Below are 16,769 nucleotides of genomic sequence, written 5' to 3' on the forward strand. Positions count from 1 at the left end.
TTGAATTCTGTCTAGTTTAATCCTTTTTTTATAGTGATGATATGTCACTTTAAGATTGCATTACATTATCACTTAAATATTTTTAAATATATAATTTTTTTTAAAATAAAAAAAATTCAATGTATATAATTATAAAAATTTATCAAATTATAAAATTATTAACAATTTATAAATTTATCAAAAATTATTAAAATATTTTTTTTATAATTTATAAATTATATCTTTAGAATTCAACACTACAGTGTTTTTAAAGAAATTTGATACACAGATATCAAATCAACATTGAATTTATAAATTTTATAGATTTTTATTTTTATTTTTATAGTTTAAGAAAATTATAAATTGTTTTTTATATTTTCAATTATTTATAATATTTTTATAATTTGTAGTCTTTATAAATTTATAATTTTCATAAATTTATAATTACATATATTTAGATCCTTATTAAAATTTTATATAACTTTAAAAAAAACAAATGAAAGAAAAAATTTAAATTGTTTAACAGAATTCAAATTCATGAACTAATCTGAACAAAATAGAAAAAGTTCACAGAAAAGTTCTAAAGTTGAGACTCGACTTGCTTTATCCCTTATTTTAGAGTATAAAATAAGTTTTACAACCAAGTTGAATAGGCTTTTATAAGCCTACAACCAACCCGAAGATATTTATATTATTAAGCCAAAATATTATCATATAAATTATGAAGCAACTTTATCCTGTAAACAAATGATTACTATTTTAACTCAATCAAACTGCCAAGGACATGAATTAGGGCACCTGCTCTGAAATCTTCTTATTGCAGAACCTAAACCTCAATGGCTTTGTGCCATGTTATCAACACTAAGTCTGACCTACTAAAAGTTTCCATAGCTCCTCAAAGAGAAAATGTTTTTGAGTCTGAAGCTGATCATACATACTCTCTTCACTTAACCTTTTATCTCTGAATCACCTTGCCAACAAAGCCTTGCAAAGAGCTCCCCATTCCAGCACCTACAGCTTCTGCCAAATACGTTGCCTGCAATCATCTCTCACTTTATTGAGTCCAATCCCCCTCAAAAAAAAAGAGGAAAAGGAATGGAGGGAGAGAATACCTCCTGAATTGTCTTCTTCAAATCAAATGCATCTTTCACACGATTATCCAAGAACAGCCATGTATCACGAAACTCTGTGAACAAAAATGACTAGTAAACGAAATGCTATCTAAAACATTGCATCTCCACAACAAGGTCACTGATAGAACAAAGATGAACCTGAGGAACTGTCTGTCAGCATGTAAATCTCTGTTGTTGAGTATATCCCTCCAAGGACAGTGCGCTTCACGTACCAATCTAAATCAGAGGCTTCATCACCAGCCGCATGCCAGATTTCATCGACAAGCATTGCCCGCTGCTTAAAACTTGTTGAAACATTCAATGGATGTGCCTACAAAGAATTGAGGAAACATTTGTATTAAAAGATGATGGCTTCAACTAAATAAACTAGTCTATAAACAAGAAAAAAGAAAAAGGTATAAGAATCAATACTTGGATGCTGAGAGCTTGAGGCCATTTTGATATGTAAGGTGCTTGCATTTCAAGGCGAAACCTTACAAGCTTGTAGATGCACTGGCTAGGAATCAAGTCTTGTAATTCCTCGCCAGAGTCAATTCTATCAATAAGCCTTTGTAAGCAGTCATCCATGAAAAACTGCAGAGAAGGGAAAAAAATGTTTACTTCAAGTCATTGTTGGACAAAGAAAGAGAACACATTGCACGAGCTGAAATTAGCAAAGCTGAGTATGCATCAGACAGTAAGATATTTATAGATACAAATATCAAATGCGTAGAATAATAGGAAACCAGCATCCACCGGTTTCTTGCACTATGTCTAAAGGAGGGAAGAGGTGGAAGGAAAATTTAATTCCTTTCCACCACTTTCTTGGTTCCGTAGAGGGCAGCAAAATGAGTGGATTTGAAGTATTCCTTTCTCTCCAAACCCAATACTTCCACATGTGGAAAGAAAACACTAATTCAACTTAATCAACAAATTTGTTTACAGCTTTACCCATAGTCTCTTTCTTTCCCTCTATTACCCATAAATCATGCCAATTGCAATGGAACGGAAAAAAATTCCTTTCTTCGCCTTTTCCCTTCCCTCTATTTTTCTTCCTTCCTACTAAACCTAGTGTTATAGACCAACCTTGAACAATAAACAAAGTAATAGAACCAAATCAAGAATGCTACAAAGAAGCAACAAAAACTATGTTGGTCAAGCCCTTCATTTTTCTTGAAGGGCTCGTGTCCAATACTCATGTCAGACACATGGAAATGCCGACATAACCTCTAAGGATCCTCCTAATACAAAGACAAACATAGAAAAATCTAACCATACCCGTACCAGATACATTCCCTATTCATCGCTCACACCAGAGTTCTAGTAACATAAAACAAAGATATAAACCCTTGCTAGAAAAACAGCCTCCAAAATGTTTTTTAGATTGGATTTGATCAAACCATGGCCCTTAAACGGGAGAAAAAAAAAAGAAACATGACAGCATGCAATAAGATAATGATGAGGAAAGTAGCTTTATATCATAAGAAATACAATTAGATTGTCCTTAAACTGCAATTCCCTAACTAAAATTTCCGAATCAGAACCGATAACCATCGCAATCAAAGAATAAATTTGAAAAAGTAAATGAATAAAGGAGTAAAACCAGAGGTTATAAAGATTGAAACTTTGTTTAACCCCAAAAGTACCTCGACAAGTGCAGCTTCTTTTCGGGGGAAAGATCCAACAATGGAAGGAGAAATCCCAACTTCCTTTGCTCCTGCTATCATCGCTTCTTCACTCCATCCCAATCTTAACTGTATTTAAAATGAACCAAAAAAAAAATCAATTTTTAACTCTTGAGGAAATCATAAAAATAAGAATATAGTTTCAAAATAGTAAAAACATAGTGTACGGACGACGTGTCGTAGTGAGGCTTGAAGAACCCGAGCTTGCTCCCCCTGGTACTCAGCTCGCGGATTCTTTCTCTCCTGACGCGGAATATCGCCAGCCGCAGATGATGTTTGGAAACTCGTCGATGAAGATGACGTGGAAGAATCAGCTGGATTAAGGGGACGATTAGGGAACGTTTGAGGTTCCGTTGTAGTGGAGAAACGAGAAGAGGAAACGGCAGTTCTAAGATCAGGGAATCGGAGGAGGCAGCGGCGGCCTCCGCCGGTGTTTTTGGTTAGAAGGATGCGATTCACCACCGTTCGATACATTTACGCTCCGTCGTTCGTCGCCTTTAAGTTGCGGCTCCGAGATTGATTTTTCTTAGTATTATTAATTAAGTTGGGGTTGAAGAGGAACTTTTAGTAGCACGTGGATGAATTAAAAGTTCCCAACGTGTCATGGACCCTTTCCACCAAAATAAACCAAGACAGCCAACACCCCTCTTGTTGAGTCGAGTTTCAAGGAATGCTCCTATTTTACAAGATTTCGGATCAAATTACAAATAAAGTTGATATAATATTTAATATATTATATCAACGCACGTGTTCATAATTTTCATAATACTCCTTTTCTATCCCATTTTGCATTTAACCCACAATTAACAACTAAAATTTATTAAAATTTTAACTAATATTTTTTATATTTAAAATTTATTTACATATGAATGATCGTTAACCTTAAAAATAGATATTATAATAACTTCTCTTTCATCTATTAAATTATTTAATAATGTAATTATCAAATACATGAACTTCCACCAATGAGGCATAAGTAGTGTCAAGTATTTAGATTTAAGTATTATCACGTGTAAATATTATGCGTGAATTCTCTTTAAATTATTCAGAGTTTGAATTTTATCATATGTGAGTTTTATTTAAATTTATTATGATTTAGGTTTGAATATATTTTGATTTTCAATTCGTTATGCATCGTACGAAATGATTCTAATTCTAATTTATTAAACGTATATATTTTTGTTATTTATACTTATGATTCGCATCTAAAGTTGTTAATAGGTCAGGTCAAGTCGAGCTTCAGTTTCAAAAAAAATCCTAGCTCGAGATAAGGTAGCCCAAAAGACCTATTTTACTTATTTAAATTTAATTATTAAAAATATTAAGATTAATATTAATATAATTTTTTATATTTTTATTATTTAAAAACAATACAATGGATCATGCCATGTCGAGTAGAAAAATATAAACCCAAGCGCAGCCCATAAGCACTTTTGTTTGTATCTACAATGAGACATGTAAAACTCTTTAAAAAAATAGGGTAAACTATCATTGTAACGGCCTGATTTTTACTGGTGACAGTAAATTCAATTTCGAAGTCGAATTTCTTAAATCAAGTTATTCCAGAATGTTAGATCGAATGGTTTCCAAAGCAAGAACGAAAATGAAAAGGAAAACTATTAAGTGACATATTAAGGGAATTAATAAGTTATTTGAAAACCTAGTAACTTAAACATAAAAATTAAATTGTAGAAGTAGCAAAGATTAAGGAGATTAGATGCAAGTTTAAGCAAAGCCCTTAATGTGCAGTTTAACAAGGCCCTTAGTGGAGAGTTGAATGAAATAGTTGATTTCATTTCTTTTTCTCCAAACCGTGAAGGAAACATAGAGAAGAGAGAAAATTGCATGCTTCCAACATCCATTGTAATAAGCTTCTCTACAAAGTTAAAGACGTAGTCTTGAAAGAAAAAGGAGAGGAGAAGGTGAGCGGAGAGTGATAATTTTGATTTGTGGAGTTTTTTACCCATATAATATAAAATAAATAATAAATGTCTAAAATAGTATCCCACCACCATTAAATACGGGAATGGTATGTTTAGGGTGGTGGAAAGGCGGCACCACCCTTCTTTTCCAACACCTGTCAACAATCGTTAAACAAAAATAATAATAATTTTATAGTGGTGGAGGCTTGTTGATTGGCGGCACCAAAATGAGTTATTTATACAGGTTAAATACGAGTTTAGGTCGGCCAAATGGTATGGTTTCGTGGTGCCTTCTTGACAGGCGACACTGATTAAGGGCACGCCAGAGAAGGCACTGGTTGAAGGCACGCCAAAGGCGACACCAGTGAAGCTCGTCTTAGAGGCGACACCAATGGCCATACCAGTATTTAGCCAATGTTTTGTGAAAAAAAATTTAGAAGATTCAAGAATAGCAAAAATAAAAAAAATTCTGAAATTTTTTTTTGTAAAAAAGTTCACAATGTTAGTAGATATGATTTAATTTTTTTATAGTATTTTTTTTAGATTATATTGAGAATTTTTAATATTTTTTTAACAGATTTAGTATTGAAGATGGATAATCAATTTTTCGTATGCGTTGATTTCAATGGAATAATTTTGACAATAGCAGTTGGATGAATATTTGAATGTTGTCAATAAATAGCAATGAGATTTAATAGAAATGTCTCGGTTGATGATATGAAGGAAAGGATTAGTGTAAAAATTGTTAGATGTAGTGGGAAAAGGATCTCGAAACTATTTTACAAGTTTCCAGTTTCGATAAATCTCATCAAATTCACTAAGATGGAACTTGTAGACGATGATAACGTGGAGACAATGGTCGTTCTTTATTGTGTAAATCGAAGACACCAAAATGCACTGATACAGTTATTTGCTAAGTTAGCTGATGTTGAGCCAATTGAAGATTCCACTCCATTAGGTGAAGAACATGGAGTTCATGATCCGTGTACGATGATTCCGATAGCATACGTTGATAGTCGATCGACCATACACGAGATCGACATTGATCTTAATGTTGCACTTGCGTCTGAGAACCTTAACATGGGCCCCCGTTTACAAATACATCTAGTGGTGTTTGAGACTGATGTGGATGGTGATGATGAATATGATAATAGTGATCCTTGTGATCATGAGATCGTAGATTATAGTGATCCCGATCTGGATGAGGTCACGAATGATATCGACGATGAAGGTGCGAATAATGATAGAAATGTTAACACGTCTTCAGTAGGGAACCTGATTCGACACATTATGATATGCAATGATCCTGGGGCACATATGTCACTTATAGATCCCGATGCGGTGCATGCAGTCGACTTCTCAAAGTATCTTGATATACTATGTAAAAGCCCGTTTTTGGGTCAAATCAGAACAGTGATTTTAGGACCACAAATCCGAAGTTGAAATTATTATTTTACTATTATTTTATTGTTTACAGCATGAATATATGATGGTGTGAAATTTTCGTAAAGAAATTTTATCGTTTAAATGTTTAATTTAGTTAAAAGGACTAAATCACATAAAGCTAAAAGTTGTGTTCTATAAGCTAAAGGTGTCAAATAGCTATAGAATATTAAATTAAAGGTCCTTATGTGATAATTAGCCCAATTTTGAGTTAGTGGATGATATTTGGTTTGGCATTTGTGTAAATATGAATTTATTTTAATGGCAAATTAGTAAAATGTTAAATAATGTTTAATTAAAAAAAACCATTTTTATGCTATCATCTTTCTCTATAGCCAAATATCAAAAGAAAAAGATGATTTTAGGAGCTTTGAGCATTCGGTTCATGCATGTTTCAATTGTAAGTCCATTTTGACTCGATTTTTGTTGATTTTTATGTTTTTATGATCGTTACAACTAGTACTAGTTAGCCCGTGTCTTTGATTTCAAAACTGTTAAAGTATTTGAATGTTGTCATTATTAAATGCATGAGAATTTTTTTAGTTGATGATGGAAAATAAATTATTGTTGTTAGATGTACAAGTTTTGTAAAGTGAATTTTGGTAAAAATGTCAATTTTGGATTAAATTGTGAAATATGAAAATTTAGTGGTTGAATTTTAAAATAGATGAAAATATGGGCTGATATGAGAATGGGTAATATTCGGCCAGCATGAATTTGTATTAAATTGAATGAATTGTGATTGTTTGTAACAAGGACTAAATTGTGATAAATGTGAAAGTCTAGAGGCTAAAGTGTAAATATACCCAAATGTGTTTTATGGACTAAATTGAGAGGTTATGTGATTAAATAAGTTTAATTTGTTATAATATAGAGTAAGGAAAGAGGAACCCGAACTTAGATCGATGCAAGAACAAAGTACTCAACTAATCGACTAGTTTCTTCATTTTTAAGTCCAAGGTAAGTTCGTATGTAATACGTACTATTTTATCAATTTTTTTATGTTTTGAAATGAATTAAAATGTGAATGTGAGGCTATAATAGCATTCGATGATGATTCGAAAGTATATGGCACTAAGTATGCGAATTTAAGATAGCTTCGACTGAATAAATGACACTAAGTGTGCGATACCAAGAGAGCTTCTGTTTAATGTGATGGAACTAAGAGTGCGACATCATTATAGTTTCAGTTAATCATATAGCACTAAGTGTGCGAGATCTTTAAGCATTGAAAGGTTTTGGGATGGTTTAACATATTGAGCGAAGAGGTGAGAATGTGATAAATAAATACAAGATAGTACAGGTACGTACATAACCTATGTGGTTGTTGATACTATGTGTATGAGGTTTGATGGAATATATATAAATGAGTAATGATCATATGAAATGAAATGGAAAGTTTGTGTATTGATATGCAAATTATCATGAAATGCTTATTGAATTTATTGTATATCCAATTGATAAATTAAGTTTAATTGTATACGAACTTACTAAGCTATAAATCTTACTCTGTGTTTTCTGTGTGTGTGCCTTGTAGTGAAATCAAGCTAGCTCGGATCTGGGGATCGTTAGCGACTCAATCACACTATCGGATATTTTAGTCGGTACTTTTAAAGCTTTGTATATATGGTATATGGCATGTATAGGCTAGTGTCAATAGGATACGTTTTAAGATATGAAATTAGCCATGTGAGTTGGCTTGTAAATGATGTATATGCTAGTTTCGATATGGTTCGTTTTGATCTATATATTTGTAGCCATGCAAAAATGGCTTGATAATGATGCTAATGTTTGTGTATAAAAGTTCATCTTGGGAAGTATGTTTCATGGTTATATGTTTTGGTTTTAGTAATGAGGTAAATGATGAATATATATATTGATTGAGTATTGGTTATTTTGGTACGATTCTATATGGTGAATAATGACTATGTTTTAGGTTCGTTTCATTGGTTATATATATAGTTATAAGTGACATGTTGATGTTTGTATTAGGTTATGAAATATTATGTTTAGCTTAATTTTGAATGGTGGAATTGGTATGTATTTTCAGGCTAATTTGCTAGCCGAATAAATGATAAATGAATTGGTTGTGAATATGAAATTTTGGCATGATGCTTAGCATATGAAAATGGTATGTTAGTATTTAGTTAAAGGCATGAAATTGTACTAAAGGATGTCTTAATGTATGCTCAGTATATGAGGTGAATTATGTTTAATTATGTTTAGGTATTCAAATACCATGTAATTGATGGTCACATAGCTCGAACTTTGTATTTATGAAGCACATGCACTATGATTTTGATGATTGTTGGTTGGTTAGTAATTTGATTGAATAGAGGATATTGATATGATTGAATTTGAAGCGTGGTTCGTATTTGTAATGTGATTAATAATGCATGTTTGAATTAATTGGTTATAGGCTTTATATATATGAATTTGACTTTTATAAATGGGTGAATGGTTGCTATTTGAATTTGATAACTATTGTAAGAAGTCATTATAATTTTGTGCATGAATTATAATAAATGATCGTGAAGAACTATGTTTTGTTCGGTAATACCTCGTAACCCTAATCTGGCGACAGATACGGGTTTGGGGTGTTACATACTAACTGCTTACTGACTGGCCATAGACTTCGAACCTGAGGGGTTGTTCGTTGGCCAAAAATTTGCAACCAAGGAAGAGTGTGTATTTGTCATTAAGCGGTATAGCATGAATGTGTGGTGGACTACAAAGTCGCCGTGTCTAAACCAACATTGTATATTCGGGAGTGTTGAAGGTCGACAAAAGGCTTCAATTGGCGAGTACGAGCAACATTTATCTAGAAGTCGCAAATGTTGGAGATCCAAGAATTTGTTAGGCCTCACACATGCACTTCAACACGTATGACACAATATCAAAAGAAACTTGATTCAAAAACTATCTGCACCTGCATCATGCCAAATGGTGAATGACATGCAGACCATTCCTATTTTGGTACTGATTGTCGGAATGCAATCACGATTCTGGTATTGAATATCATACTAGAAACATGGATAGTTAAATAGATGGCAATGGAGCAATTGTACGGAGATAGGGATGCATCATACAATAAGCTACATGTTGGGAATTGTGCCCATATTGTAGTAAACATGTAATTTTTTTTCTATTTATTTGAACGATAAATAAATAAATAAAGTTAATTTCACATTTCAGTATAATGTCTTTTGTATTTTCTGTCTTTTATATTTTGCATGCATAGCAAAATCGTGACAGGTAAATATTAGCCCATTGATTGCCTAAAGTTCAAACTGAAGATAACTAGCATTGTAAATAATGTTTACATTGTGAGAAAGACAACTTACTTCAGTAGATAATCTAAATGAGCTCGTAATCTCGTAAAAGGATCAAAGTGAGCATTTGATTCAAATACTAAGAAGGATTATTTTGTCGTCTACGATTCCAATTAGAGAGATGGCTAGTCTTGGTTATCAGAGCAGTTGACTCCACGAGTAAATGCATATATGAATTCATTGGTAGAATGATACATTGGACTAGACCCAAGATGAATTAATTCTGAATATGTTTGTGACTTAATTCACTTGTAATGTTGACGGTGTGATTTACCTAAATCCTGAGTTAATCACTGACCATGCGTATACAGCTCATGTGCTTTGATATAAGTGGAGGCTTATGCTCTAAAGATGATCGAGCCCATAGCCGATATGTTGGGTACATGACTTGTGTATGGCCTGACTTTCCTAGCAACAATGGAATTCATAGCTCAATTAAAGAGTTAATGATATCCTCTCATTGGCATTGTGTGGATTGATAAATATAGAACGTGGCCACGGGTTGCTTGTTCTCGAATAAGCAATTTATCACAGTCATTTGTTGACAGTGATCATATTAATCATTAAGAAGACACAATGATGACAATCAGATAAAATAGGATTGTATTGAGTGAACGGATTTAACTGAACGAAATCAAGGATATCATATGAGGGTAACACACACATGACGAGGTCATTGGACAAAGCAGTTGGATGAATTGCTTTCATAAAGAGTATACATTAAGGAGTTTCCAATCGTGGTACTTCTTGTGGACTGACTCCATGATTAAGTTATTGCGAATTATCGAAACAATGCTTCTAGACATAATTGCAAGCACTAGAGCCTAATCGTATATATCTGACTGATCCCTCCGCTAGCTCAACAAAAGCTCGATCGGACTGCATTTCAATCAGAAGAAAATTCTACAAATTTGGGAATAATTTAATTGAGTCAATTTATTCGATGGAATTAAATTGTTAATTTAATTGAGTCAATTTATTTGATATGGAATTAAATTAAGTGGTCGTGAGAATTGTTTAATTAGAGAATTTGATTAAATAATTTTCCTGAAAAATTAATTTTGAAAATCTAAGTATTTTTTGGAAATATTAATTTTGATCAAGTAAAATTAAATTAATCATATTAATTAAAATTAATATGATATTATTGGAAATTAATTTTCAAGTTGGAAAATTGGCCCAATGGGTAATTGAACTTGAAAATTGGATCTAATATCATAAATTGGGCCCGGGAACCCAAAATCGAGATTAAGACCCAAAAACTGGTCGAACCAGGCTAGGTATGTGCAACCGGGTCGACGGTCCAACCGGTGGCTAGACTGGACTAGTCGGGTCGTCATTGACCTGGACCAAATCGACAGTAGTCGAACCGGCTCGGGGTGTCGTAAGGGTGTCGCACCTGTATCATTGGACATGGCGGTGTTGGTGGCTGAGACAGCGGCATCCCTGTGGCCAAGGCCAGTTGGTCGTCGATGGTTGAGCAGTGGAAGAGTTACACTCCTACTGGGACTCTAGCAGATAATTTGATTTCAGATTAATTATTCAAAAAATAATATTATTTTAATAGTTTAATTTAAATTTAATTTAATAATTATCTTAATAGTATTGTATTAATTTAATATTAAAGTGATTATCTTAATATTAAGTTTAATTTATTGTTTATCTACAAGATAAACATTCTATTATTTAATAAGATTTCATATTAAATTATAATATAATAATAAATATTATATTAATTTAATATTAAAATGATTAAGTTTAGTCATAGTTGAACTCTCTAAACTCTCTTTATATAAAAAGAGCCTTGGGTCATTATTTACACACACTTGAATTCAATAGAAAGTTGTAGAGAGTAAATTCTTTAAAGAGATTATTCTAGAAAATTTCTAGAGATATTTTTCTGATTTACAACTTGACCCAAAAGTTTAGAGAAATTCAAGAATTACCCTACTGGTAATTTTTGTGAAAAAAAAATTTAATTCAAAGCGAGCCCACACTCGGCAGACGTGAGCTTGAGGATAGTTGAGAAGACTACTTGGTCGAAGCACTCATCCTAGACAAATTGAAAACGTACAATTTTGATTAAGTGTTTATTACTTTAGATATCACAACCAAGATCTTGTTTTGGAAAAAAAATTTAAAACTCTGGTTTCTCTCTAAATTTATTTTTCGTTGCGTTTTCCAGACTCATTTTTCCAACAATTGGTATCATGAGCCAGGTTCTGTTCTATCTATAAGTATAAACAAGTAATCCAAAATAAATTTCTCTTCTTCTTGAATAATTTGATTACATAGAAAGTGTCATTCTTTAGATCTTATGCATGTTTTGAGTTATATATGGGAATGGATGTGATATTATATATTTGTTATATAATTGTTTTTTGTCGAGGTTGTGGTTCTTAGGAAATAGACTGTGGGCTACCATATCCACGTAGGGCTATTTTTTTAAAAAAAATTTATAAAATTCTTATGAGCCAGAAATAGACATAGGACTTAAATGTAATTTTTCCAAACAGAGCTCATGATGAGTACAAGATACGACGGCGATTGAAGACCCAAGGAATGTCTTGTGGTGAAAAATTGTGTAATTTTTTTCCATTTATTTTCTAAAAATAGAACCATGAAAACCTTGGTTGGCAATTTTATTTTAATTACCTATCTCATTGTATATCTATTTTATAATTATTTATAATATTTATATTATCTAATGTTATGATTGTGATATATATATGAGATGATCCACATTTGATCGATTAAAAATAAAAAGTGTGGTAATGAGAAAATACATGTGTTGTATTATTCTATTCACTTCTTTAGGTTATTCGATAACTGCGAGAAGTGTGGTAATGAGAATATGCATGTCTAGGATTGGCTCTAGCTAGGAAAGACTTAGTTTTTGAGCGGGAAAATTTGACTCACCTCCCTTTCCTTGGACCCTACTTGGTGCACGGTTCTCATTCACTTCTTCGATTTTTCCCTTAAAAGAAAAATTGTGGATAATTAAAATTATTTGTTTTAAAATTGATTGATTCTTATTAATGGATATTATAAAATTTTCATAGCATGCCATGCATATACTGGAAGCATGTCATTTAGATTAGGTAAGAATGCCACTAGAACTATTGTATGATCATTCTTGAAATTTGGGATAAAAAAACCTTTCATGTTTTTAAAATATTGAGTGGGAGAAGGTTCTTGAACAAGACCTACGACCTCCATTGGCGGTCCCTAAGTGATAGCATGATATAGTTTTGAGCCGATTCCTACCCTGGTCGCACCCCAATGTAAACTTTGTCATGTGGGTTCACTAGATGAGATTTCCTTTTAAGGACAACTAGTCATGCATGACTTTCAAAGAGATTGTCCCAACATGACTCACAAATGAAAGCATGTTCATGATGGGTGTTGAGTCAATGGTTACACACTCAAGATTATCTCTTATTAAATAGTTTCCCAAGAAATGATATTTAAGCTAGAAATGATGGTGAAACGTTAAACGGTCATTAGTTCGTGTAGAGTCTTAAGAATTAAGATTCACAAACTGATTAGATGTAATCCATGTTCTTGCTAGTTAATCATGAGACCTTAAGGCGACATGGTTGATAGGTCTGATAATGATCGTAGCAACAAAATTTTTTTTCAAAGTTTTAATACAAGACGCGTGCATCATACTGCATTATTGATATGTTACTGAAATTAAAAATATTTGCTTAATACAAAAATAGTATTTAGTGAAATATTTATTTTTTTTTAATTTCAAATATGTCTCTTATTCCTCTTATTAGCATTCTAACTGAGAATAAATTAAATGTGGATAACTTTCGAGAATGGAAACGAAACTTGCTTATATTTCTCAGTTGTGAGAAACACAAATTCATTCTTAACGAAACGTGCCCTCCTGAAGCTCAGCCCAAAGCGAGAAATCATTGAAGAGATTCCGACTTGATTGCTCAATGTTATATGTTAGCGAGCATGAGTAGTGTGTTGCAAAAGCAACACGAGGATTTTCGTACTGCCAAATAGATCATGACAAATTTCGAGAGTTTGCTCGGAGGCCAAGTCGCATTGGCTAGACAATCCGCTATTACAAATTTGATGAATTCTCAATAGAAAACCAACACTCCGGTCAAAGAACATATGCTTAAGCTAATGAGATTCTTTGTGGAAACGGAGGACAATGAGGTTGAACTAGACGTGAACACGCAAATTGAAATAGTGTTCAAATTCTTAACCAAGGAGTTTGCTAGTTTTAGGCCTGCTTACAACTTAGGGAACAAGGTGCTTACCTTGACTCAGCTCATGAAGAAATTAAAATCCTATGAGTTAATGTTGAATGGTGGTAAGCCGGTTCAGGAGAAACCTAAGGCAAACTTAGCTGTGGGCCCCTTGTCCTCTAAAGGGAAATAAAAAGCTAAGGGAAAGAAGAAACCAACTAAGTCTTCAGTTCCACCTCATGTGGATAGGAAGAAGGCTAAGAATTCAGAAGATCATAAAAAGATCAAAATTTTCTTCTGCAACGAAAAAGGGAATTTCAAATTAAACTGCAATGAGTATTTCGATTACCTAGCCAAAAAGGGCAATGGTATGGAACTCTTTTTGGTTGAAGCTTACTTAGTGGAAGAATCAATTAACAACTAGGTTATTGATTCTGGAGACACTAATTATGTGTTTGTTTCTCTATAAGGGTTCAGTGAAACGAAAAGTCTACGTGATAGGAGCCTCTTGTCGCAGACCAGATATGGGAGCTATGTTTCAGCCGAAACAGTGGGAGAAGTTATTTTACACTTTGATAATTTTAGAAAGATTGTTTTAAAGAACGTGTTTTATGTACCTCATTTTAAGAGGAATTTAATTTCTGTAGCATGTTTATTTTATGACAGTTATACTATGACATTCAATAAAGGGATTGCTATTCACAGAAATCGTTCTTTAGTATTTAATGGATGGATGGAAAACAATCTCTAATTTATCAAAACAAATAACTACTCGATACTTCAAATAGTGAATAAAAAGCTTAAAACTTCTCACTTTAATGAGGGGTACCTATGGAACTTAAGACTTGGTCATATTAACCAAGAAAGAATCACTAGACTCATGAAAGATTGTCCTTTCAGTATGCTTAAGGAAGTTAGTTTTCCAAAATGTGAATCTTGCTTGGAAGGTAAAAGGACTAAAAGGTCTTTTAATGTGAAAGGTACAAGGGCCAACCAACTTTTAGAACTTGTGCACACTAATGTATGTGGTCCCAAGAGCATCAGTGCTTGAGGAAGTTACGATTATTAGGTGACTTTTATCAATAAGTATTCTTGATATGGATATGTGTATCTAATGCACTGCAAAAGCGAAACCTTTTATAAATTTGAAAGTTTCGTGCAGAAGTGGAAAAACAATTAGGTTTATCCATAAAGAATCTTCGATCTGACCAAACTGGGGAATATTTGTCAAATGAGTTCTTAGGATACCTCATAGAGAATGAGATTTTATCCCAATTGACTACACCGTGCACTTCACAGTAGAATGGCATAGTTAAGAGAAGGAATAGAACCTTACTTGACATGGTTCATTCAATGTTAAGCTATTCACAACTTCCTACTTCCTTTTAGGGATATGCAATACAAATGGCTTGCTATATTCTGAATGGTATGCCAACTAAGTCTGCTCGTAAGACACCTTATAAATTGTGGCATAGAAAGATACCCACTCTAAATCACTTTAAAATATGGGTTGTCCAGCACACGTTCTGATAAGGATACAAAGAAGTAGGATGCATGGACAGACTTGTGCATATTTGTAGGATATCCAAAATAAACAAAAGGAGGATTATTCTACAATCTGAAATATAATACGATTAAAGTTTCTACTCATGCTACTTTCCTCGAGGAAAGCTATATGGATAACTTTAAGTCTCGAAGTAAAGTGGTACTCGAGGAACTTTTGGGATTGGTAAAACAATTACCGAGTTCAATTCTCAAGGAAGTTGTAGAAAGACCTGCAAACAATAAACAGCATAGGGGAATTCGTCGTAGTGGGAAAGTTTCTGAGAAACTAGACTTCTTCATCTATGATGGTAATATTTATAATACGGGATCCAATCATAAGGATGATGATCCACTCACTTACGAGGAGGCTATGCAGGACATTGATTCCAAGCTCTGGAAATAGGACATTGATGTCGAGATGGATTCTTTGAGATCTAATACGGTATGAGAACTTGTAGACTTGCCAATTGGGATTAAACTTATAGGGCGTAAGTGGATCTACAAGAAGAAGAGAAATGCAGAAGGGAAAGTGGAAACACACAAAGCTAGACTTGTAGGGAAAGGCTACACATAGAAAGAATGCATTGATTACGATGAGACATTTTCTCCGGTAGTCATGCTCAAGTCTATTCGCATATTCTTATCCATTACCACTGCTCTCGATTATGAGATTTGGCAAATGGATGTCAAGACAGCATTATTGAATGGCTATCTTGATGAGACCATTTACATGGCTCAACCCACTAGCTATGTTATAAAAAAAAGGAGCAGAAAGTTTGCAAACTGCTAAGATCCATTTATGGACTTAAGTAGGCTTCCCGCTCATGTAATAAAAGATTTGTTCAAACGATCAAGACTTTTGGAGTTGAGCAAAATGCTGATGAACCTTGTGTTTATAAGCATATAAAGGAAAAAAATTTGGGCTTTCTCATTTTGTATGTTGATGATATTCTACTTACCGGAAACAATGTATGAGAATTGTTATCGGTTAAACTGTGGTTAGCTCAACAGTTTAGTATGAAGGACTTGGGTGAAGCTAGTTGTATTCTTGGAATTTGAATCCTTGGGGATCGAAAGAATAAAACGATAACTCTATCTCAAGCTTTATACATCAATAAGGTACTAGAACGTCCTAAGACAACGAAAGAAAGAGTGTAACGACCCGATAATCACGGATGTCAGAAAGTACATTTTTGAGACTCCGTTACCGTAAACCAGACTCGTAAATATTTATTAAAAATATTTACGAAGTTAGTTGTATAGTTAATTTGGTTTTGGTTAAGTGAATTTTCATGAATTAAGATTAATTAGGTATAAGGATTAAATTGCATAAAAGGTGAAAGTTGAATTATATATTAAAGAAAAATTAAAGGGACTAAAGAAGCAATTATGCCATTGTCCTTTAAATGAGGCGGCATAAGGTCTAATATTATTATAAAATTTAAGTTAATATATATTATAATATAAAACCTTAAGAATTAAATATATATTATAAAATTATAATAAAACAAAATAAATATATAAAAGAGAAAGAAAG

General features: G+C 32.9%; 1 protein-coding gene across 1 annotated transcript; it reads right to left on the reverse strand.

The window, feature by feature from the left end:
• Positions 1 to 565: 565 nt before the first annotated feature.
• On the reverse strand, positions 566 to 3,474 carry LOC107901047 (ubiquinone biosynthesis protein COQ9-B, mitochondrial). Its single transcript, XM_016826883.2, has 6 exons — positions 2,948 to 3,474; positions 2,738 to 2,845; positions 1,524 to 1,685; positions 1,251 to 1,422; positions 1,092 to 1,165; positions 566 to 1,015 (listed from the first exon to the last, which is right to left on the reverse strand). Exons 1-6 carry the CDS (start codon positions 3,248 to 3,250, stop codon positions 935 to 937), a joined length of 900 nt encoding a protein of 299 aa, XP_016682372.2. The 5' UTR covers positions 3,251 to 3,474; the 3' UTR covers positions 566 to 934.
• Between the last annotated feature and the right edge of the window lie 13,295 nt (positions 3,475 to 16,769).

This window comes from Gossypium hirsutum, chromosome D06 (genome assembly GCF_007990345.1).
Source record: "Gossypium hirsutum isolate 1008001.06 chromosome D06, Gossypium_hirsutum_v2.1, whole genome shotgun sequence".
Classification (NCBI taxonomy): domain Eukaryota; kingdom Viridiplantae; phylum Streptophyta; class Magnoliopsida; order Malvales; family Malvaceae; genus Gossypium; species Gossypium hirsutum.

What these genes read in the sequence shown, in the direction of transcription:
- LOC107901047 (XM_016826883.2), bottom strand. Translation starts at nt 3,250, where the DNA reads ATGTATCGAACGGTGGTGAATCGCATCCTTCTAACCAAAAACACCGGC. An exon ending in AAGAAGCTGCACTTGTCGAG is followed by an intron (nt 1,686 to 2,737) that starts GTACTTTTGGGG and finishes CCTTCTCTGCAG; the next exon opens with TTTTTCATGGATGACTGCTT. An exon ending in GCTGACAGACAGTTCCTCAG is followed by an intron (nt 1,166 to 1,250) that starts GTTCATCTTTGT and finishes TTTTGTTCACAG; the next exon opens with AGTTTCGTGATACATGGCTG.